The sequence below is a fragment of the Xiphophorus hellerii genome, chromosome 12 (genome assembly GCF_003331165.1).
Source record: "Xiphophorus hellerii strain 12219 chromosome 12, Xiphophorus_hellerii-4.1, whole genome shotgun sequence".
NCBI lineage: Eukaryota > Metazoa > Chordata > Actinopteri > Cyprinodontiformes > Poeciliidae > Xiphophorus > Xiphophorus hellerii.
The window spans coordinates 13,734,304-13,759,496 of NC_045683.1; the positions used below are offsets into that span (position 1 = coordinate 13,734,304).

The 25,193-nt window shown below is 36.3% G+C and overlaps 1 protein-coding gene across 4 annotated transcripts in view; it reads right to left on the reverse strand.

The window, feature by feature from the left end:
* grid2 (glutamate receptor, ionotropic, delta 2) overlaps positions 1-25,193 on the reverse strand; it is a 453,461-nt gene that overhangs the window by 84,061 nt on the left and 344,207 nt on the right. For all 4 annotated transcript variants that reach the window (XR_004341186.1, XM_032578330.1, XM_032578331.1 and 1 more), the window contains exon 12: positions 1,164-1,302. Coding sequence is in view for 3 of the 4 variants with exons in the window: in XM_032578330.1 (XP_032434221.1) it covers positions 1,164-1,302 (139 nt within the window). In the remaining variant the exon portion in view is untranslated. The remainder of the gene's footprint in view (positions 1-1,163; positions 1,303-25,193) is intronic.

Genomic DNA, 25,193 nt, shown 5'->3' on the forward strand with positions numbered 1-25,193 from the left:
TGTGCCTTCACTTTGCTACTCTCCTTTGCCACCTTTCACGGTTTTCCTAAAGGATTCACACCGAAATTGAGGGAAAACATCCAAGCGTGAAATAGTCCAGAGAGGGTTCTTGACGCTGACTTGTTATTTCATTTTCAGGATGAAACAAGGGCATTAATACTTAAAAAGCCTGCCTGCCTGCCTTGATGGAAAACACTAAGGAGAGTCATGTCTCCATCTTTTCCTGGATTTCTCTGCCGTTAGTGTATTTGCTTGTTTATTCTATTCCTAACAATCTAATTTTCTAGCTTTCTTATACAAATGCATTTGGGATTATTTTTGCCTGTGTGATGTGTTACTGAATTGTTCATGGTTAAAGAAAATTAGAGACCAAAGAAAACAAAAATATACCAAGCGAAAGAAGAAAGAGAAACAAAAAGTGATTGTGGTTTGATGCAGAGAAATATTCTTGTTTACTCCAAAGCCGAGCACAATTAACTGTGGCACTGCCAGGCATAGCGGATGCTTAGACATGCTTATTAGCCCAATGAGAGATGAGTACTTCCTGCTTCTCTGCTAGTGGCAGAGAAGCAGGAAGACGTATTATCACAAGGATAGACAAACATGGGGCATAGACCCCCAGGGAAATGATGTGTGGAAAAAAGTAAAAGAACAAAGATTTGCCAACTTATTCGACATCTTTACCCTGGACACAATTTGTTCCAAATGCTGGCTGCCATCAGGCTGCAGATGCAGGAGCATTAAAGCAAGGACAAACAGACTGAAGAATAGTTTATACCTGGTAGCCATAAGGGCATTAAATACTATTATTACCCAATAATAATTGGGTAATAATCTCTAGTACTATTTATTACCCAATTTCCTTATAATCCATGTAATTTTATTGCATGGTTTCTATAATGACAATAAAGATTATTATTATTATTATTATTATTAAATTACAACTAATTCTGTGCTTCTTATCTTATTACTATCTCTCCTGGGTATGCATGTATGTGGTCGCTGCAGACGCTGTGACACCAGAGCAGTCCATATTTTATTAATCTGCCCCAAATTCATTTAGCAAAAGCAGATAACTGCTGCTAACATAAAGAAGCTTGAGTTTGTTTTTGTTTCTTGTTTTAGTAACTTCTCTCACCAGGTCCTAATTTGTGGGCACTTACTGTATAGAGTTCTCTATCCGTGAGATGGTGAGGAAAGCTGCTAGATTAGCAGTGTAGGAAGAGATAACAATGAGAGCAAACATCCACCAAAAACCCATCATCATCCTGGTTGCAAGGGTGGTGTATGGGACTTCTCCACCTAGAAAAAAAAGAGAAAGAAGATAACAGTTAAAAAAATGTGTGAAAAAAGACAATGTGTCAAACACGACTTTATTTAAGATGAAAAATATGCTCCAACAGTGCATTACATCCTGACAGATTATGTCTGGATTAACAAAATGTGATCTGATGTTTTGGATTGAAACTGATCTCTATTGTGTGGAATATAGACCACTACACACTGAATTAGAAAATCACATGCCTCAGATGTTACACCTCAGATTTTACACAAGACGTATAAATACATAAATAATTAAACTGCCTTCGTTTAACGCCCAATGAGGATCAGAGGACATTTTTATATAAGATAAAAACTTAACAGGAAGTTAGCCCAAAAATGTGCTAAATCATGAGCCTTTGTGTAGTCCCATTCAATAGATGGCTGTTAATATCAGCAATTCTTCTCCTACCAAAACTCCAACACATATTTGACACCAACATAATCCTATATTCCTTTTATCCTGCCACTTTCCCATCTATGCTGTTTTTTGTGCTTTTGCCATTTTATTCCAAGGCTTTTCTTTTGCTAGGTCAAAACATTTTATTCAATTTGAATTTGTTATCTCTCCACGCTCTGGGTTTTATACTGTACATTGGATGTTGACATCGGGTTTTACAGATAGCCTGAAGGCACTATAATGTATGGGCATTGTATTTCATGCAACTCACATAATCCTGCATGGCTGATGTAGCATCCTATGATATGTTGCACTTATTTAATTAAAAATGCATTTTAAATTCATGAAGGATCTACGATCCTTTTTTATAAATATTAAAAATTGTCATGATTAGCTAGCTAGAAAATATTATCAGTTGAAGTATTCTAAAAATATGTTTTTAAAACAATGTTCATGAGAAATCCTTAAGATCTGAATGTAACCTTTTTCCCTTAAAAATCTTTGTATTAGGTACAAAAATGTATATGTATTGTAGAATTGATTATTATGTCAAGAATTAACTACGATGTTACTTGTTGGTAAACATGCATTTAGTATACAGAAATAAAGAAATCCATAAATAAAAATCATCTTAACAGCAGGAAATTAACATGTTTTAACTTAAAGTTGACTTACAACATTCTCTCTTTAAAAAGAACATAATATTAGAAGATAAATCAGGTTTGTTTGGTTGTAGTGATGATCACCAAGAGTTGATGGAGACAACAGGGTCAGGACAACATCCTTTTTGTTAGGGGTTGGTTATGTTAGCAGCTAAACAAATGCCAAGTTAGAGTTTCAGGATTTCTTTCTCGCAGTGAAGCTTCTCATTTACGCTTGAAAGTACAGAGTTTCTGTTTTGTCAAGACACTGTACAAATTTGCTTTGGTTAAAAATCTGAAACAAAGAGAAAGGTTTGTGTTTATGTTTCTGGATTCTAGTGCAGGCTAGTCGTATCTTTGTGAGCGCAGCTTGGCAGCATCAAAGGAGCCCTGCTTAGTCTGCTCGATATAGCTTTCCATTCTTATTTATGGTTTTTCTCCTCCTCTGCTCCTTCTTCCTCGAGATGAAGAATCAATCTGAATCTTTTGCTCATAAGGCTCACCAAGGATGTTGCAGTTCTCAACTCCTACTTCATCCTAGTCATTCCTGCAGGTTTGAAGTAGAACATTTACCAAGATGTTTATGTGTTCCGTTTTAGTATGTTATATGCCTGTTGGTCACATTGTAGTAAAGTCTACCTGTTAAAAGTTTCTGTCATATTGTGTGCTGTTTCTTAAGTCTAGTGATTGAACTAAAGATAGATGGCTTGTACCTAACTTCAACTGGTACCAGGTGCAAACAGCTGGGTCATTTGCTGTGAGATGATATAAGGAATGTTAAATACAATTATTACCTCTGATAATGTTTTGGTTTTGTCTAAGGTTTAAGCATTCTAAATATCTGAGCTGTGAAGGAATTTAACCCCAAAAACTGAATGCATCTACATGCTTCTGCATGTAAGTAGAGATTTCTTCAGTAGACAAGTCCATGTAACTTGTAGCAATTTCCCAGTTCAAGTTCAGAGTATTAAACAGGATGGTGGTAGTTTTGTTTGATGTATTTAATCAAAAGTATTTTTCATAAATTTTATATATGCTTTTCGGATTTCTTTCTACTCCACTTTCAATGCATTCCAGGAATGCATTGAAAGAGGAGTAGAAAGAGTAAAACAGTAAAGTCCCAAATTATTCTCACACACAAAATATTTAAACTTAATTTTCACTAAATCAAGTGTTTTTAACAGGAAACAAGACAGGCATTTCTCAAAAGGTAAGAACAACATGAAAGCTGTACCTAGTTCAACATATTCTGATTTTGTCTACATTTATTTAAAAAATAGCATATTTACAAATATTTATACCTTTCTTAATAATGAGAGGACAAATCTTTATCATCAAACTTTTCTTATATTTGCTGTCCAGTTTTTTAATGTTTCCAATGATATTTGATAATTAATCTAGAAGTTTTCAGGTTAGGTCACTTTGCCATATTCCAAATATTTGACTCCCTCTACTGATTGTCTACAGGATTCAAGCTGAAACTGGACTCATTTACTTCCTGTCAGGAAAAAAACAGTCATGTTCATAAAATTCAAAGAATCTTTAAAGCTGAATCTGTCAGGGGTATGAATAATTATGGAGTTAAGACTACATCTCTCAAACTTTAAGACAGAGATCTTCAGCTTCGGGCATTGAAGGCGGTTGGCTTGTGACTTTAAATGGCTTTGCTTCTACACACCTGAAATAATCAAGTCAATATCAGGACTCTGAAGAGACATACTGCATACTGAGGAGGTAATTCAACCATTTCATTCAAGTGTGTTGGACCAGTACGCTGGCCCTTGAAGACTGGAATTGAAGGCCCCTACTTATGGTGTTTCTCAGGCCCACTTGGAAAATCCTTTTTGGTGGCTAACTTTCATTCACATTTAAATGGGAGACATTGATCTGTCAGTTACCTACGCGATGTAATTGGTAGACTGACAACTGCCTTTTTCATTCATAGTGATCGACATTGCAAGACCAAAAAAAAAAACTCTTTCCCCCTTTTAGTGACTTGTAACGCTGCCAGTTCTGCTGCTGCTGCTTTTCTCATTCACTTGCTGTGTAATTAGTCTGAATCAGTTAACGTTATTTTTTTTCTGTATTCTATTCCCAAGATGTATTACTATAGTAATATTTGTCTTTACTTTTGCAATATTTTAAAATTAATACATATTGAATCTGACAGGTGGTCTTATAATACTGAAGCATCTGTCTATAGCCACTGAGTCATTCTGATTCCTAATAGTCATAATGACTGAGAGGACTGAGTCATTCTGAACATCTCTGAAAAAAAGTCTTCAGAAAAACTCTTAATTTTTAGACTTATGTTTCTGTGCTTGTTTCTGTCAAATCTCACAATTGACATGTTTTTGGATTTTATTTGTTTTATATTTTTCTTCAATCCAAAAAATACTAATGATTCCAAATTATTCTTTGGAATGCCTTATCCCATTCCAAATGCCTTATCCCAATAAATGTACAGTAACGGTACGGTCCTATCCATCAAATGTCATATTGCACTTGAGAGAACCAAAGTTTAAAATGTAATAAAGTCTTATGAAGTTATAAATGCGCTCACATTTGCCTATTAAGAGGCAGTTGTACAGACGTTCAAAAGAAGCACCAAGAGTCTTTCTCTACTCTTAATTTAGAGGCCAAAATGCTGCGACTAAATTACACTTCATCCTTATACGATGCAGTCAATATAATCAGATAACTGAAAGGCACAACATATCAAAGCAGGTAAAGTATTTGACTTTTTCAATGCTGAAATATTTTCTGTATTGAACTGTATTAAATCATCTCATTTTACAGCCAAAGTGAATCTGTTTTTTACATTCTCTGAATACGAACAAACATTTGAGGCATTTTTTCTTCAAGGATCTTTTGAACAAAAGACGTCTTCAAATTAATACAGTCCATTAGCCTCCAAAAATCTTAAATATGCTGCCAATAATGTTTTAAAAATTGATCACACTTTTTAAATTAGTTATCACATTTTACATTCTGGCCTGAACAACTATAATAGTGAATAAAAACATAATTCACTGGTGCCCAGTTGACAATCCGTATTTTCTTATTGTGCAGCAAACCAACAAACCATCAATGCATAGTGACATCAATGCATAGTGACATCAATGCATAGTGACATCGTTGCGCGTGGCAAGCTGTATTATGCTGCTTAACATAACTGACCCTTCATGGCTCAAAAGTTGTGCCATAGAAAAAATAATTTTGCATCAGCTAAAGAAAAACTGCTCGTTTTTCTAAGTCTTAACATTTCTACATAAATCAAGTAAAGACGCTTAGTTCCACAAGATGTTTGGTAAACCTATTTGATTTTCTTTCTATTTTGCATGTATACCAGCTTCTTGACTCCTAATTGCATGATGTCACAGTTACCCAACTACACCAGTCAACTTATTTTATATAAAAATGCAGAGGGTTACTCGACAGATCATGCCACAAAGACCCTTGGATGTCAAAACTAATCTCACAAAGCGGTGTGAGCTAGATCTTTAGACGATCTGACTGGCTCCTTACAAATCCTTTCCAACTTCTGAGATTAAAGTAGGCTTGCATTTTTTGCTCAAAACTCTGAAAATTCTTTACCACTAAATGCAAGGTCTCTTCAAAGTTACAGCATCAGACCTGAGTCATTGCTGGATGCAAAACAGCTCCAGTGGTTCATTATAGATGTTTAAGGAGGGAAAACATGGCTGGAAAATGTGCTAGTGTCGACTTCAAGTAAGAACCCCTGCATCTTCACCGCCTAGTGATGCAAGACCTTTTCAACAACAATTTGGCAATGTTTTTTCAGAGCTCTGAAAAATGTCCATTTGAATGACTTTTTGATTGAATAGTTCAGCAGGAGGTTCACAATTACAAAGACTACAATGAAAAGCTGCAAGGTTGAAGTCTTGGAGCATTTTAACAGTGTTCAGTCTTTACTTTTTTGCCTCATTGTCCTGTCAAACCTTCCAACCTTAGTGTTTCACTCTGTGAACTGGATGGACTTGCCAGACACACAAACAGTATTTGGAGGTCAGAAAACTGCTTGCCCTTCAAAGGTTAAGGAATGGACACAGACACACTGTAAAATAAAGTTATGTGGCTCTGCAATTTTGAAACAGAAGCACTGATTCTTTGTATTTTTATGACATGTTTCAAGTTGCAAACACTTTCACATAATAAACTTTACTAATCATCCATCTTGCAGACAATGAGGGCCATTTTATATGCCATAGGAGTCTGCAGATGTCTTTTCAAATGTTTATAGTCCATCAAACTCTGAATCAAAGGAAGGAGGCTGTTCAAAGCAACATCTCATTAAATAAGGTTCTTCTCCCATATCATGGCAATGACTCATCAAGAATCAAAACCACAATACTTCAATGTTTTGCTGTATTTACTTAGATTAGAAAGTCGAGGATGAAAAAAGTCAAAGAAAAAAAATATCCCTTAGACAAACAAAAACCATGTAAGGTAATGTAACTATGTTGTGCATATTATTTGAATTTCAGGCGCAGTTGGTAGAGCTGTTGCCTTGCAGCAAGAAGGTCCTGGGATCGATCCCCGGCCCAGGATCTTTCTGCACCGAGTCTGCATGTTTTCCCTGTGTATGCATGGGTTTTCTCTGGGTACTCCAGCTTCCTCCCACAGTCCAAAAACATGACTGTTAGGTTAATTGGTCTCTCTAAATACTCCCTAGGTGTGAGTATGTGTGTGCATGGTTGTTTGTCCTGTCTGTTTCTGTGTTGCCCTGCGACACACTGTCCAGGGTGAACCCCACCTCTCGCGGAACGTTAGCTGGAGATAGGCACCAGCAGGCCTCCCGACCCAACTAGGGACATGGGTGTACAGAAAATGGATGGATGGACAAACAAATAAGCAATATCTGCTAAAACATATCAATGTTGTTCAGTCTTATACATACTTAGTGAATCAGTCAAGCTGGAGTTTTTATATCCCACTACCACAAAAATTTATTTATTTAATTAAAATTTCTTGTGACAAACAACTGGATGCACTTAAAAACCATGTATGACTTTCCTTTCACATAGTTGAGCCCTTCTTGGTAATACTTTGTCACATAAATACTTAACATATACTGAAAGTTGGCTAAAACATTGTTTTAAAGTGCTCAATAACTATATTTACAAGCAATTAACAATAATCTATGAATCATTAACTGCTGAACTTACAAGATGAACTAATGTGTCTAAATCTAACTAAAAGAAAACACAAAACAAAACAAAAAATAGCTTTTGATTCAGTAACCAGCAGCCTCCTATGATAACAAAATTTTTCCTTTTTTTTTTTTGAGAAATCTTCCGATACACCAACAACACTTCAGCCTTACAGGTAGAAAATAATATTTTTAAAAAGCAATGTACCAGTGGCAATTAGCAGAAAACCTGGCATGCAGCAATTCAATTAGCTGAAGTATAGTTCATTTCCCAGGTCCTGCATGAAGTCGTTGCAGAAATTTTTTTGACCTTGTAAGGACCACTTCTCTGCTGTAGTTGTTAATTTTTCAAGCCATTATACTAGCAGAAAAGGAATGAGTGAAAATAATCATTTTTGGTTGCACATAGCTGCTGGAGGCACACCATAAAAGGCCCAGTGTGGTAGAGTACAAAGGCATGCCACACCTTTGAAATTTTTATCTTTCTAAAAAGCTGAAATATATACATATCCAGGAATGTAAACTTGTCATATGTGGAGAGCAGTACTGCTATGTAACAATAAAAGATCTCTGGTATATATAAATGTATGGTATATGTATAAATGTATGTTTACCACTATTGATTCTCTTATAAGATAGAATAAAAGGAAGTTAAATACACACCTTTGGAAAAAAAAAACATGTCAAGAGACATTCTTCTGCAAGTGTGGTGGGAAACCTCAAGAAACAGAAATGAAAAGAGTTGTGGACTTCTACATGTTTGGTGTGCTAAAATATTCCATAAGCCAACTCTTCAGCATCAAACACAGTCACTCTATCGTTGCCTGACTCCCCTTTTCACATCATCTTGCTGCCTTGCTTCATATCTTACTACCTTCTTCTTCTGCCTCTCCCCTCTTTTTTCTGCACCCTTGTTGACATTCAGCAGTGAAGGTAGCTGCAGATGAGTGCAGCTTTGAAGCCAGCCAAGCAGTGGGCACATCCAGGAGAGTTTTATATATGTGTGACTTTCTTGTAAAGCTTCAAATCTCATCACTGAGCAAGAACCGCCACTGCCACAGATTATACCCTCTACCGTCTGATGACTTGCAGGAATCATTATTTATTTATTTTTTTACCATCAATTTCTTCTCTAGCACCTCAATCATGCTCGACCGCCGGTGTCCCGGTGATTATAAACAACTTGGAAGAGACATATTACAGTGCCAGAGCTGGGGTGAAGAGGGAAGAAGTACGAGAATAGAAAAGGGGAGGAGGAGGACGGAAGGGGGCATGCATCCCTCCTCCAGCAGCTCTCCAGCCTTCTGCTTTTCAATCTCTTCATTGTATGTGTGCCGCCTCTAATACCACTGGCTATCAGCCAAAGCTGAGGGGGATTTTCCATGTGGTTAGCAATTTTTTCAAGCCATCAAGTGCCGCCATTAAAAGAATCCGGCAGGCCAGTGAAGATGAGGATTTGAGCTGAGAGGCATGAAGTTTCTGATTCAGAGATGTGCAAAATTGTATCTCCTCTTGCAGCATGCTTTCTAATTTCCTATAAGAACTTTAGACCGTGCATATGTTCACAGTTACGGATCAAACAACTAGGGGTGACGGAATTGGATGATATATACAGATTGCTAAGACACTAAAGTAAGTCCTTAGTTCATGAAATGTGGAAAATTCATTAACAATATCAATATCATTATCCATCCATCCATTATCTTTTAAGCTTTTCCTAGTGGGGACGCGAGGGGTGCTGGTGCCTATCTCCACAGGTCAACGGGCGAGAGGAGGGGCAAATCACTACTAAAGGACAAATGGCAGCATGTTTTAGAGATAGAAAACCAAAAACAGGTTGTTCTGAAGTTCTTTTCAGACACTGAAAGCTCTTAGGTTCTTACTGTTAAAGCTTGGACAGTCAGGGCACATAATAGTAATTTTTATTTTTAATTTCTTTCAAGGCTTCTTTTAATATTAAGCATTTTGCAAATTAAATTCAAGAGCAGATAAAGTAGACAAGAGTACAAAAAGAGATGGAGAATGGAAGAGGCAAAAGGAAGAGAATATGTAATGAATGTAAGAAATGTGGTTATATAGCAGTTCAATGTGGTCATAACATATACTTTTTTTTTTAACCATAAGGCCACTACATAATATTTAAACAAACTAAGAATAATATGTCTAACTTCATATTTGCAGAGTCACCTTGTTTAGAATATGTTCAAAACCTCTAGGGGTGCAGTGTGTTTAACATAATTATGAACTTCAAAATTAGGTCCACTGGGGGAAAAATGTTTGAGAATGTACAAAATCATTCTTATGGGAAACTGATGAGGCATTTTGCATTTACCAATGTTAACTTGTGCAAATAAGCTAAAAAAAAGCAACTTGAAAGACAAAAATGTAAATAATTTCATGACTTAGTATTGCTTTAAAAAGTGGTAATATCAGTGTGTTTGCAAAGAGACATGGTGTAAGCATAAAATAAGAAAATATCTCTAAGTTTGTGTATTTGTTACCTTAAAAAAAGTATCATACTTTGAATAGAGGCAAAAAAAAAAAAAAAAACAGAATGTGTGTCATTGTATTTATTAGCTTTCAATGTAGCTAGAAAGAGACCTTTCTGAATAGATTTTTCAAGCAGGCTACTGTTGGATTTCCTTCATTTTGAACTTGAAATTATGCTTGATAATATGTCTTTTTGAAATTCAACCACTTTTGAAAGCTGATTCACACACAGTTACTCATTTTTATATTCACAAAAATACTTGAAAGAATGACATAGATGGATGATTTTATTTGTAAATACAGACCCCAGACTTCAGTAAATTCTTCTCAGTAAATTGTTTTTCTTTAATTAACATGGTCAATTAAAGAAAAAAGATGTCTATTTCTATCAGGCAGATATGTTTTTTAATACATTAACTCCAAGGGCCCACACATTTAGTCTTGGACTTTTCAAAGTGGTATTAAAACTATTTCCTTGTCTCCCCTTAGAGTGACCAACTTGCATCATCGTCACTTGCAAACATTTATCAACATGATTCACTTCTCACTCCCTGAAATGCATAAAAAAACAGCAGCCAGTAAAGTTTGAGGCTGCGGCAGGTGATAAACCCCACTCTATTGCCAATGTATGAATGCTTGTGAGCATATGTGCTTTAGTGTGGTAAGTTCCCACTGTCCTGGCAGAATAGCTAAATGCTAAAACTCCTTCACTAAATGGGCCTCTCGAGGTGTTTTTGTGTGTGCTGATTTATGTACGCATCATATGCAGAAAGTGCTTGACATTGGATTTGTTAAAGAAAGTCTGGCTTTCGTCTTTCTCCCCGTTGCCTCATCAGCGCTTTTCCCTCCTTTTCATGATTGTTAGGAACATGAAAATGATGAAATCAGCATAAATTTCTTTGAGCATATTTACAGAGCATATTCTCCTGCTCACCTCCCATAAATGGATCAATACAAACCACGTAGCATGTAAGGGTTACAAAAGCTGAGAGGAAGCCAAGGCTACTTGTGTGTGTTTCAACTGTTAAGTGGCAGTGTTTTTTTTATGTTCTTGTTCTTCAAGGGGATAAAATATGGAGCAAAATTAGTTGAAATCATGACCATTCCTCAAGAAAATAGATCATTAAAGGTCATTACAAACTGACATTGAATACATGTAATCCATCATAGATTGGAAACACTGAGTAATTCTTTCAGTCCTGCAACATTGTGTGTGGTACACAATCAACATTTACATGCTGTTTCAGAAAAAAATGCCATAAAGTCTCAAAGCAAGGCACAAAATCAAGAAAAGTAGTTAAAAATAAATCTATTGAATAGGCTATGGTGTTTGAAAACAGTAGTACAACCTCATTTACAGTTGGTACATAATTAAATCCAGTCAAGTCTATCTCTAGCTAAAAGCAAAAGATTGGACACATATAAAGAATAACTACTAAGGTTTACTTTCCATGAGTGTTAGAAATGAATTAATGCACTTCTGCTGACTGGAGAGTTGCTGGTAACAACTTGCTCCATGTAACCTATAAGAAGCTTAACTGCTGTGGGATGTCAAACTGGTCATTCCCTAATAGCCTCATTTAAAATGTAGAAATACTGATGGTATTTTAGTGAACATAATCAGTTACAGAAAACTTTAGAAAACAGTAAAGAGCAAAAGGTGGAGAAATGCATCTCAGACTATTTCAAACCCTCCTCTGCTGAAGTGATTCTAAAGAGCATCAAAACAAGGAGGTCGCTGAAAATTGGACTGAGTGCAGATGTTTATCTCACACTGTAGTTTATAGATGGACATTTTGTTTTATATACAAGGCAAAAAAATAAAAAACGTGTTTTACAGAAAAAAAAAACAACGTGACTGATGAACAAATCCAAAGGACTATTTGTAGATGCCTTAAATATTTCCATTAGTATTGTTTTGGGGACAAAAAACAATACTGACGGCTTCATCCTAGGTTGGTTCTCTACTTATGACGTCTGCATTTTGTACTTTTTTATTCAAAATGTTTCAATTGGCATATTTAATAGCAACATAATACTTGCAAAAAGAAGTTAACATTTTCATATTTATATTTATTGTTCAGTTGTAATATGTCTGTTCACACTGTTGCCTATGCATGATTTTTATCTGATAATTCAGTTATTTTTTTTATTTGATAAATGATTTCTTGTTTTAGATTGCTGCAGTGCATTCAATGTGTATTTATCTTGTATACAGCATGCATCTCACTTAGGTTTTTGAAAAAGCAAATCTATATAAAATTGTTTTAAACCAATCTAAATATTTTACCCAAGTTTAAGGAATCTACTTGACTGAAAAAAGCAACGAGTCCTACAAACTATAATTCAAGACTTAAGTTTACAGTTTACTAAAATACAGTAAGTCTTAAGTTAATTACCTAAGACTTGGAGGTGACTAAGAAAAAGTTACTTTATTTAGTTTTAAAATGTGTTCAGCTAAAGTACAATGTGATGTCAAAATGAACACTGCTGTAGTAGCTTAAAATACTAGTCACTATAGAATAAAGGTAATTTTAGCTGCTTTGCCTTAATTGCTATGAGCAAAACATAACTGACCTTGACAAGTTCACAGTCCCATCTCTCACATCATGTCAAACTATAGTTGCATGGACACACATGCAAATTACACTGTGGTCTCATTACAGGTGACTGGATTCAAAATGTGTGCCGTTCTATCACATGAATAAGACCAGGCCTCCCTTAGTGCAACTTCTGACAGATGGCTCTCTCAGCAATTTCCCCTCGACTGGTACAAAGTGTGCAAGTGTGTTTCCCCTTGTGCATACACTCAAGTCCATGGGTACGTGTGCACCTTCTAAGACCTTTCATTTGATAGTGATTGTGTTTGATTCGCTCATATTCAATTTTAACAATGTCATCCTCAATATTTCACACCTCATGACCCATATTCTGTACCCCCACCCCGCCTCTTCTTGCTGTCCCGCCTCCCCAACTTCCTGCTTTATTCATCCTGTCGGTTTTGTCAAGGACAGTGTGTACACACTCACTTTGGAAGTTTTCAGAGACTTGCAGCTTGCTCTGCAATGAAATTAAAACATTCCATTATGCTGTGTATCCCTAAATGTCTGGCAGTTTAGCATGTTTATCCTCATTTTTGCAAGAGTATATGTGGCTGGAATATACATTTGAGCATAAATTTAGGCTTTTCCAAAAAGGGTTTTATTGCCACCTAGCAAGTTTTGATTAGCATATTGGATATTGCCTATTGTCTAATGTGTTTTCTTTTAAGTCAGCGCACATTAAATACATCCAAGGCCACAACAAAGGGAGTTTTCTCCTGAAAGAATGTACATAGACTGTATGTGCATTTGTATTTGCGAACATCTAACTTGGACTTTATTTTGCAAATATCAAAGTACCTTTTCTCTGAGATACAGTAAACAAAAGTAATACATCTTCTGAGCATTGATTCGAGTTTGAGCACTCTGTGATTTTTTTTTTTGTTGTCATTTTTAAAATTCTTTTTATAAAGTATGTTAAGAGAAGACTGTAGTTTGGTTTAAAATACAGTCTTCCAAATACCTGCATCCCCTTGACTAACTGTCAGTATTTGACAAGCTGGTACTTTCGCTAAAGAAACATGGATATTATATTTATCTTTGCTTTGCAGCAACATAAAGTGTCAACTTTTTTATCCAAGCGACTGGGTTGGCACATTAGTGAGTCATTGTTATTCATCCGTGATTTTCACACTGGTTTGGAAAACCATCTTATTTTGCTCTCCTATCTTCAAAACAACATTCAAAGTTTGCCTCCCACTTTCTTGACACTACATCCCCATCAGCTCTCTTGGTGTAAATAACTGTTGGGTTTTCTAATGATTAAAGTCATATAATTTCAATTGTTGAAGCATAAAATGGTTTTTTGATAAGAGTTGTTGTGAAATATGCAGGAAGTCATTAATGTTTTCAAAGGCTAAAAGCCTTGACTCTTTCTTTACAAGCTTGAATGCCTAAGTGCATTTTCTCACGTCTGATTAATCATTGAAATGTTCTCACCTGTTCAACACAAAACAATAATGTGCAAAAACCAGAGTCCACAAGTTTTTTTTCTGTTATTTTCCATTGTCAATATTACTTATACTACAATAGACGTAAACCAACTAAATCTAAATGGAAATATAAATACTTTCCTTATATATATTTTTTTTACTTCTTTAGAAATACTCTTATTTGTAAGGAGATATAAATAGTTCTTTAGAAATTTAGTTGAATTAATGGACACAAGAATTAAAGGTGATATAGAGTGACATCATACTACAGTAGTTTACTCATGATAATATCTGATTTCTTACGATTATTTCAATCTTAATGAAATAATCTTATTTCATTAAGATTATGTCAAAATGAGAAGAAATGTGTAGTCAGTAAAGATGTCAAAAAGTCTCAAATGAAAAACTAGTTGGGTTAAAAGGTAACAAAAATGAGCTGAAGATGAGCTTAAACTGAGATTGCTAAAATATAATGTTGATAGTGTTTTCGCAATCTAAAATGCTTAGCATCATCCCACAAAAGTGTAATTACACAAATTACTTGCACTTGTATAAGTACTTACTTACTTTGTGTAAGTACCTTTGTGGTACTTACACTAAAGTATCATGTGTAAAGGTTCCTAAAGTCGCGCTCACAACATTTTTGTTATAAGGCTTGGCTTAAAATACACTACAATGACTGCAACAAAAAAGAGACTGTGGTTTTCCACCTTCATATTTCTTATTTTCCATTTCCTTTTGTATTAAAATAAGGGCTTCTGGAGATTTTCAGTGAGATTATGGAAAGAAAGAAGAGGCCTAGTTGACACACATGAACTTTGTATTTATCTCTAATTATTAATATTTACTAAGTGAAAAGAGAACTTGTTGCAACACTGTTTCTTAATAAAGACCTACATTTTCTCTCTTTTTATTTGTTGACAAGCATTCTCTAAACTGCATTGATCCTTAATAGGAAAGTGTTATTACAAAAGGTCTATTTCATTATGTTGAAGTTATTTTTTTAATAATATATTGTGACCTTTATCCAGTTTAGGCAGATGTCTATGCATCAAATTTACTTTATCAACTGTACATTAATTAAAATTCAGGGAAAAATGACTGTGAGCACAGCATCTATCATGAAGCAATTAATTCTTTTGTTTATTCCAGTTGCATTCTGCTCAATGTATGACCTTTACAGCACATACTGTGGGTAATAAATAGGATTCTCATGGTCTGTTTCTCTGAGGCAGTTAACAACAGAGTGCCCCAAAATAAATATGCTTGTATTACAATTACTACATCCTTCTCATTACTGCTCCTAGAAGCAAGTGCTTCTCTGTCTCCTTGGAAAAAAAGGAATCTGGGTAGAACAAAACAAGCTGCTAGCATTGTGCTTTGAAGCTGACTTTGACAGATGCATATTTAGTGGGTGGTACCCATGTTCAGCAAACATCATGATGATCTATAGAGTGAAACACTGAGAGATAACCATTATATCTGTTTTCTTTAAAGAATTGTTCTCTCAACAGATGTTTTCATTGTTTTATGCAGCCTCATCATTAACGCATTACCACAGAGACCCGGAACACCAGAGACAGCATGTATATCTCATTTGCATATGGAAAAACAAATATCTAAAATATCAAAGCGACTAAATACGTGACATTCTTCCTCACAATGAAAAGACAGTTGATGTAAAGCAAGTCAAATTACTGTAAGTCAAAGACACCTCATTTTGCTGAATATAAACTTTACTTGTTTAATTGTTTCACATTTTAAGCTTACTTTTTTTAGGCACCTAGTAAGGAGCAGCCGCCTGGACAAAAATGCCTTGTTGACGTCGCCGCCCAAGATGATGGAAAGACTACTTCAAAAGCCACTCATTACAACCAAGGTACTTGGGCTATCTTAACACACAAACACATTAATGACGATGTACTAGAGAAGCAAATGACCACAATATGCCCCACTCTCGTCAGCTGAGAATAGTAAACTGAGGCTACAATTCACACACTAAAATTGAACAACGGCAGCTTGGAAAAAAATGTTACAGGCTGAATTTGAGGGGCTATGCATGCATACAGCCATGAATAAGCACACATCAGTGTTCCTCTCCACAGAGTTCACTGTATCACAACGGCCTCCAAGTTCACCCGATGTCAATCCAAAAGAACATCTTTGAGATGTGGTGGATTCACTTAATAAATGTGATGCTGAGAAAAGCTTCATCAATTGCACGATGCTATGATGTAACTAAGGACACAATTATTGGAGTAATCCTTATAACACCTGGCTAAATAGTATATGCCATCATTATATAAATTAAGGTAGGTCTTTAGGAAAGGCTTTCTATCTTGGTTGTAACAAGGTCACATCATGTTCTACAGCTTTCTCAGTACAAGCTAAATACTCTCAAATCACCAGGTGGCTTTTGCTGTACCAGTGTTTCACACCATTCTCGATACAAGCTTAAAAGATTTCTAAATTACTAAATGGCTCCTGCCGCACCATAATCTGTACCCTATCTTCTATCTTGTTGACATTATTGCAAAGTTCACTCCACAAAACAGAGCAAAGCTGAGGTTCACAAGTAATTACAACCCTGTTTTTCGTTTTCCTCCAAGACATCTTAAATTGATGTACACAGAACTCCAAGCAAGATTACACATACTGCAAAAGGGATGCTTGTGTTGATCATGTTTATATATCCTGCCACCTTCCGGGTCCAGCTCTTATCTTTTTCTTGTTGGTAGTAAGTTACTGCAGCTCCTGGGGCTTGTCTAAAAGCTGTTCAAACTTGCAGACGAACCTCACATTGTGTGACAATAATCTCAAGCATGAAAGAAAACAGCAGGGGTGGTCCCACTGGAGGTGAGGAAGTATCTGTAACAGACCGACACTAACAAGAATATGTAGTAGGCAAAAACATGGGATCTTTGCAAATAAGCTGATAATATCAGTTTGAACATGGGCTAGATTTACACCTTCTAACAAACAAATGAGGAGTTTTAGGATCAAAGGAATGTTCTAATTCCCTTATTCGATTGAGTGTTTAGACTTACTTAGTTGACAAAAATGCAGTATTAGCTAGCTGATAATGCTGTGTCTTCACCACTTCATATGGGACCAAAACAAAGATTGAACTTCACCATTGCCGAATGATCAGATTTTGAGATTTCATTACAGTGGAAGGATGCATTTACTTAGGATAGCAAGTTGGTTTGCTGAATTTGATCTAAGGCTTTTTTTCACAAGGCAGCACTAAAACAAACTGTAACTAGGTCAAAATGTGAACAGTATTTTCAGTGATTTACAAAGAATACACACCACTCTTAAAATGTCAAGTTGTCAAAAAAAAGACTTTAATCAATCACTTCAAAATTTCTTCCAAGTATAATGCGACGGTCTGTAGAAACCAATTTGCAAAATAACACACTCCTTTGAACTAACACCTTGCTGAAGTACCTCTTGTTTTAGGTTTAACAATCTTTACCACCCACTTCAAGAGTTTAAAACTGCCTGTGAAGTAGTTGAGATTAGAGTTTGTGCCTTTAGGTCTAAGGCCTTGGAAGTCGAGGGGTTTCTATCTGCATCAAGAAGAGGATTTCCAGCATATTGCATTCTTCACAAGTCATGCAAGGATGGAGCAGGAAAGGTATAGAGCAATTATGACCTTGTCTGGAGTACAAAAATCCCAAGCTCTAAATTTAGTAATCCATAGTGTTGTGCAACAATATGTTTGGTTTGACTATGAATAACATAATATTAATCAGTGTCAAGGCCAAATAGTAATACTGTTGGTAATTTAAACAAATTTAACAGGTCATACCTGAAAACCAGAAATTACTAATCAAACAGCACTACGTGCCATGCTGTTATTGTTTCATGATTACCTGCCTGGTAAGGTGGGATGTTATAGAGTAACAGAAACAGCAAATCTTCATACTAGTATTTTTAAACAGCAAGCCCTACACACAAATCCCTACTGTGCAAAAAACATTTATGATCAAAGTACTTCAACCTCCAGTTTAAATGATAGACAAATAACATAAAAAGAAAACTACAAGGAAATAATTGTAAATAGGAACAAAAAAGATTAAAACTGAAACCAACAAGATTACTCTGATATTGTAGTTAGCTGTGCATTTGTGCTTTTCAGAACCACTTTTTGTTTGGAGGTGTTGGGAATGCAATCAAATTAGCTCTGAAAGCTGATAAAGAACAGTTGCTAGGTATTCAAACAACAAGTTCACAATGAGAAACAGACAGGAAATTGAACACTATTTCAATAAAACAGTGTTTCAAAAACCATTTACTAAATTAGAAATCAATGACATTTTGGACAATTGATTCTTAATGTAGGTTTAAGTAGCTACCACTGTGAATGATGAAATGGAGTGATGGACAACCAAGATGGTAGGTTGCTATTTACAGCACAAACCAAGAGAGAGTGAATTAAATCCAGAAGTGGTGTCTTCCATCTTAAAATTAACAGAGCTTTTGGCTTTAGCATTATAAGCCTGGAAAATGGAAGGACAGTTTGGCACATTTATAGAAAATATGTCAACATATTTTATGCAGGTTAGTGAGATGGAAGAAAGGAAATTAATTTTGAAGTATTTGGCTCAGTATTCTGCTGGAACTCAAGCAGTTGCGCACCAGAAATAAAACAAAACATAATGAAATAATCAACAGCTAAGATTGTTTAATCCAAAAATTATTTTCTTTGCCCAGACACGACGTTTTACTGTGAACCATTCTGATGAACAGCAGGGCATTTTGAGTTCAGTAGGTCAAATAACAGAAAAGACATGGCAGCTGGGGTATGTGTCTGATTGAAGTGGCACATAAATTAGATGCAGAGCAAGCAAGTTTAAAAGCTAGAGTTTGTAACTCTAAGATGTCACTGGGATTCCATCTGTTACTCCTCAGTAAAGTTTTTATTTTTTTTTTCCCCTACCTCCTCCTCGGGAGCAGTCATGAAAAAAAAAAAATCAGGGTATTCAGAGTTTCACCGGTCTCTCTGGTTGTTGTTTTCTGTGTGTAGTTAAGTTCTTGTTTTGTCCCATGGCTGAGTTGAACAAAAGGTTCCAATGTCACCTATTGACATTTGATATAGATTATACCTGCAATTACAAGATCGTGGATATTCAAAATTGATCTTCCAGTGTGGAATGCATGAGGGACAAGATGAAGTGCCTGAGCATCTTGAGGGAGTTCAGGGTAGATTACCTGCTCCTCTAAATGAAAAGGAGCTTGTCAAGGTGGTTTCTGTGTTTCCAAGAGTTTTCTGGGTATGTCACACTTGGAGAAGGCATTTGTAGAAAAGTTAAAACACTGTGGGGCTTATCTAAATCTCTTCTGTCCTAGGAGCAGCTTGGGAATATAGTAGATGTGGATGGATATATTAGTGTGATCGAATCAGAGGCAGTAGATTTCTTTGCTGCAGAAGGCTTGCTTTAATACAGAAGTTTTAAAAAAGATCTTGAATAGTTCTTCATTACCTTTTATTAAAGTGTGTTTCAAATGCAATCAAAAACCTGAACTTTCAAGTTTAAAAAACCCAGTGCAGCAGCTTCATGCATAAATAGTAGCGATAGAATAATGAAATATTTATTTCCATTTAGTCTATATGCAAGTTTGACACCACAATATTTTAATGTATGGAGCTCAGCTTAAAACACTGATACAATGTAAGGTTGCATTGTCACTGCCAATCTGGTTACTTAGCACAGAAAAAAGGTGATTTTACCTGGTTTCACAGTTTGTAACTGGAACTGGAACATTTGCAAGCCAAATGAAGCACAGTATTCCTTCTGTTGGATATACACGCATTTAGTTATCTAGAGCAATTTATTTTTAATGGATCTCACACTAGCTCAGTTGTGAATTACAGAATATTGCATCCATGCCTTTTTCAAAATTATTACATGAAAAACTTCTAAAGGGCTAAAGATTGCATGCTGTAGTTTACACGGGAAGAATTTCATCAGCATTAAATATTTTATTGTGGGACTTCCTGCTAAGAAACAAGATGATGCAGAAAGTTATAGCTCCTAGAGTGTAGAGATGACCTATAACAGGATTCATGTAAAGTTTTTGTACTAGTGCATTTGATGAAGGCCAGAAGGAGCCCCTTTCAAAGTTCCTTACAGGATGTAGCTGTGACAAGAGGACCACAGTGAGGGAGCAAAAGAATGAAGGAGGGAGAAGAGGCAGCTGTGAGACGAGCAGAAAGGGAACAAAAGAGCATAAAATGGAAGAGAGGGCATGAGAGAGACATGTGTTTAATGTCACTGGTGAGAGATGGTCTCTTTCACAGCAGCACATTCCTGTGGTCAAGGAGGGGCTAAAGATGAATAGAGGTAAGAAAAAAAAATGGATGGCTAAAGTCAGAAGGTATAGATGTCCACAAGTTAGGTCTACTTTAGGATTTCAAAACAGTCATTAGAGAAAAATATGTGAATCCAAGGAACCATGAAAAAGGAAAAAATGAGTCCAGGAAAATGATGATAGTATTGACTTCCCAGCAGTGCATCACAGCAGAGACATGGATAATGATGGAGGGAAGGACACATCCAGGAAGCTAGACAGGGAACAGGGAGTGGAGAATGAGCATGACAGTCACACTGAGAAAACTCAGCAGGAGGCAGAGAGATTTGGACAATGTGGGAGACTGAATTTTGGGGGGCTATACATGCATACAGGCATGTATACACGCACATAAGTGTTCCTCTCCACAGAGTTTTAGCTCTGGAAAAGTATCTCTCTCCTACAAAGCTTTCTTCTCACTCATACCAACAGATAGATGCACAGTGGGGGGACAGCAGGAAATAAAGAAGATGTGGAAAGGAATAGACAGAAAAACAGGTTTTGAGCAGCAGATGGAAAGATGAAAGCTCCGATTATGGCCTATGGCCTTGACTCCATGTGTCTGTGTGTCTGGGCAATTTCTTTCAGAGGATGAGAAGAAGCAATGCAGCATGAGCATGAATGCGAGTCTATGGATCTGTTCCCCACAAAGTTCTAATTGAAAGAAAGCAACACTCATGCTGGGACTTTGTCTGCATGTATGTAAATAAAACCACATATCCAGGCACCATGTTTATTCCCCCACAAAAACAGTCTGTTTCTCCACACTAACGTTTTCCTCCCCCACTGGGTTGGACTTTAATTAAGGGAGGAAAGCAGAAGGTGGAAGATTTGTAAAAGATAGTTATTGAAGATGGCTAAAAACATGTAATTACAGTTGATGAAAGGTTGAGGAGATATGAGAGAATGAAATATAAATGTATGGTGACGCAGTTGGGAGAGGGAGAAAGGATGGTATAAAATATTTAAACAAGATGAAATATCTATTTCACATTATATTTGTGTAATACAGTATTCCTCTCCTGATTTTGTTTGCTGTCAGTTAAAGAAGTGCTCTGACTTCTGTTTTATTCTCAGCCAACAACTCCAGGATACACACGAATAAGAGATAGTACTATATTTTAATATTTATTTCGGTTAATTTTAAATGGCTTATAGCAAATAAAAAACCCTAATTCAGTTTATTGAAAATTTTATGTTGTATTACATTAAACAAAAAATTACCTTCATGCAGAAGGTAGAGGTTACTGAAAATTATGTCCACATACTGCACAGTATTTTCACTCAATACTTGGTTGAGCCACCTTTGGCATGGCATACTACATCAATGGAGCGTGGCAAGGGGGCGATCAGTTTGTAAGTCTGTTGAGGTGTTAAGGAAGTGGAGGTTGCTTTAATAACAAGCTCACCAGCATTGTCGCTCTTGCTGTGACCTCCCTATAGATAACATTTTATTGATTTTCCATGCAGTTTTGTCAGCTGAATGTGCTGGCCAACCGAGCATAGTGATGCTACGGTCATGAAAGCAGGGGTTGGTACTTTCGGCAGTTTGATAAGGAGCCAAACTGCTGCTTGAAAATGAACTCAGCTTTTCTGTAACGCATGTCAGCATAGGGAAGCATGTGCTCTAAAAAGTTTTGACAAATTCCTGTAGTGACTTTGGACACAATGTATTGTGTATGCCCAAAATACACTGGGCACACACCAGTAAATGACATATCTCTCCAAATCTCCATCTCTCCTTCCAGTAGGGAACTTGATTTTTAAATGAAATCCTCTGCTTATCACAGGTAAGGTGCTTCTGACATTGTCTGGGATTCACGTGGGATGTTGAATGTGGTATCCTGTAATGTCTGTGTTGTCCAGAGTCCTTATGAATTTCACTCAAATGTTAGAATAAGCTTTGATTTACAATCTGCTGACAGCAGCAAATACCCTTGTAGGTTCTGCATTTTATTCTACCATATTTTTACCTTCCACGCAACCTTCACTAATGCTACTTTATCAATGTGACGGATCGGTATGCTAGACAACTTTCAGGATCTGTCTCCAAATCTATGGAGGATAATACATGGTTATATCTTAACATTTCTGTGTTACAAATAATTATTTATGTCCCTAAAACTGAATCTTAAGTTTCAGCTGTAAGCCATAATCATCGCAATTAACAGAAATAATTGCCTGAAATGTATCATTCTGTATGTAATTATGTTCTTACATATTATGGAGATGCACCTGTTATTTTTCCCCTGATATTTCTTGATGTCAGGAGTTTTTGAGAGTGGAAGAGGTGCAGTGCATACATTCCTATTTTTTTATTTTGTTCTGTAATATTCTCACCAATCTAGTTCCCCAGATTGCATTACTCTTACTTTTAATTAGCTCACCTGCATTCCCTCTAATCACCATCCCAAGCACAATTAGTCATGCCATTAATAAATTCATGTCTTATTTTTTCCAGATGATAGTCATTTGCCTTGCATCAGACTTTGTTCACTCTCCAATATTAATATAACTTAAAAGCTGCATAAAGCACAACAGTCTTCAGCAATACATCTTTAAAAATGCATAATTTTGCTCTGTTATGTTTTTTTAAATTATTATTATTTTACAAAATAGTCACTTCTGCATGATTTTCAATTACTAAGAAGTGTGAGTAGAGTAGGACTGTCTGATCAACACTTAACCAGAGCTCTTTTTGTCCAAACTTTAGTGTGAACCGCTGAGACCTTCTTTATGACCCAGCACTCAAAACTGCTGCTGGCTAGATTATTCTTCCATCTTCCTGAAGCCTCACAAGTCCCCTGCTTCCTGCTCCCCTGCTTGTTTGACTGCCTGTGGTGGCTCATTTTAGATCGAAGGCCTAGTGCACAAGACTACAAATGAGTGCACATCCCTATCCCCGCAGGCCACACACTGTCCGGGCCCCCTGCATATGGGCTGGTCGATGACATACACTCTGCTAATGTTGCCTGCTTGGCTGTCCTAATATTGTCACTTGGTAATCATTCATTCCAGCCTTGACTCTTTTACCTTCTGGCCCTGAAAAATATTGGAATGCCCTCCCTTAGCTTAGCAAAAGCCAAAGAGCAGCCCAATTTAGAATAAAATATTCTCCTTGGGAACTCTATCACACATCTTCATGTGTCTACTGACGACTCTAGTTTAAAGTTAGATCCATTTGTCGATCTGTGAATGTCTCACAAAACAGAATAATTATCCTATTTAATTTACTGTTTAGTGCACCTGATTGTTGCACTATTACTATTCACCTTGTCTTCGTTTCTCTTCGAAATGCTTATGTTGAACTTATTAACCAAAGGGAAATCAACCAAAAAACAAAATCAGGTTTTGAATATCACACAGTTGATCTAGGAGGACTGATAGATTATCTCTTCCATCTGCCAAATCCACTGCAAGGGGCTGCAATATGTCGGTTGGTATTCAGAAAAGCATCTGTGCAGCAAAATTGTATTTTCTTATAGCTTAATAATATTGTGTACCCTCAGACCTCAGAGTTCACCATCTGAGTGCAGTTTATTGCTCTTGAAAGTTTCAGAGAAGTTTTTTTTTAATGGTGGCTGATATGGTGTCTGACCTTGCTCTGCCTGAGAGTGTTGTATATCCAACTTTTACAACCTTTATGTGATAGTTGGCACTGTATGAATTTATGGTCTCGCTCCTGTTCTGACTCTTTTTCAAAGATGAGAGGAACCACAGCCAATACTAATGATGAGTCACATTTATAAGCACGTCAATGTAGGTGAGATTTTTCTAAGTGTCAACCACTGATTATATTACGCCAATACATTATAGGCATTAGTCACTTTTTTTTGTGTCATGGGCTATTTTCTTCCTGTAGATTTTGTATTGCTGATAAATCCTAGGATCTACTGGTCTGTGGTGCCTGATAATATTATTCATAAGCCTTGAAGTATTTCTACATGTCACATAACCACAAGCTTCAATTTATTTTATGCAGTTTTATTTTGGTGAGCTAGACCAACACAAAGTCAGTCAAAGGATCTTTGCAGTTCTCATAGATTTACAGTGGGCCTCTTGGATGTTAGTATAAGGGGATAGAAATATCCATATATTTTCAATAATAAATCAATGTTTTTTGAGATGTTCAAAGCTTGAGATATTGATGTTAATGCAGACTTTTGTTTAATGTTCAGAGCTTTATTACAGACCTATTTGATGTGACACTTGGTCTTCATGATGCTGTTTGTTCACTAAGGTTCCCTAAGCTTCCCAGACCTTCACAAAACAGCTGGTGTTTTATACAGAGATTAAATTACACAGCTGGACTCTCTCTAACAGTTTGTGACTTCTAGGACCAACTATGGGCATTGGATTTAATTTAAGGTAAGAAAATAACATGTGCTAAGTACATAGTGTATGCAGAATATTTTTACTGAACTGTAGGCTACCAATGTAGCAGTCCCATTATTAGAACAGCCATAAGATTTTGAAATATGCAGCCTCTCCCACTCCCTCGGTTTTCTTCCTCTATCTTCAGTCTCCCTCACTCTCATTGAGACCAATTAGACATACTTTATGGCATGCAGATTTTTTTTTCTCACAACATCCTCTGCACGCACATGCCAGACCGAGAGGCCTGTGGGACACGTTGTAAACAAACAGTCACTTGGCTGGCGCCCTGGTGATTCAGATGAACATGAAGGAAGACTAGAATTTGTGAAAGGAAGAACATGAAGAGAAAAAGCAACAAGAGGAATGAGTGGAGGCTGGAAGAGAAGGAGTAGGGACAAAGAT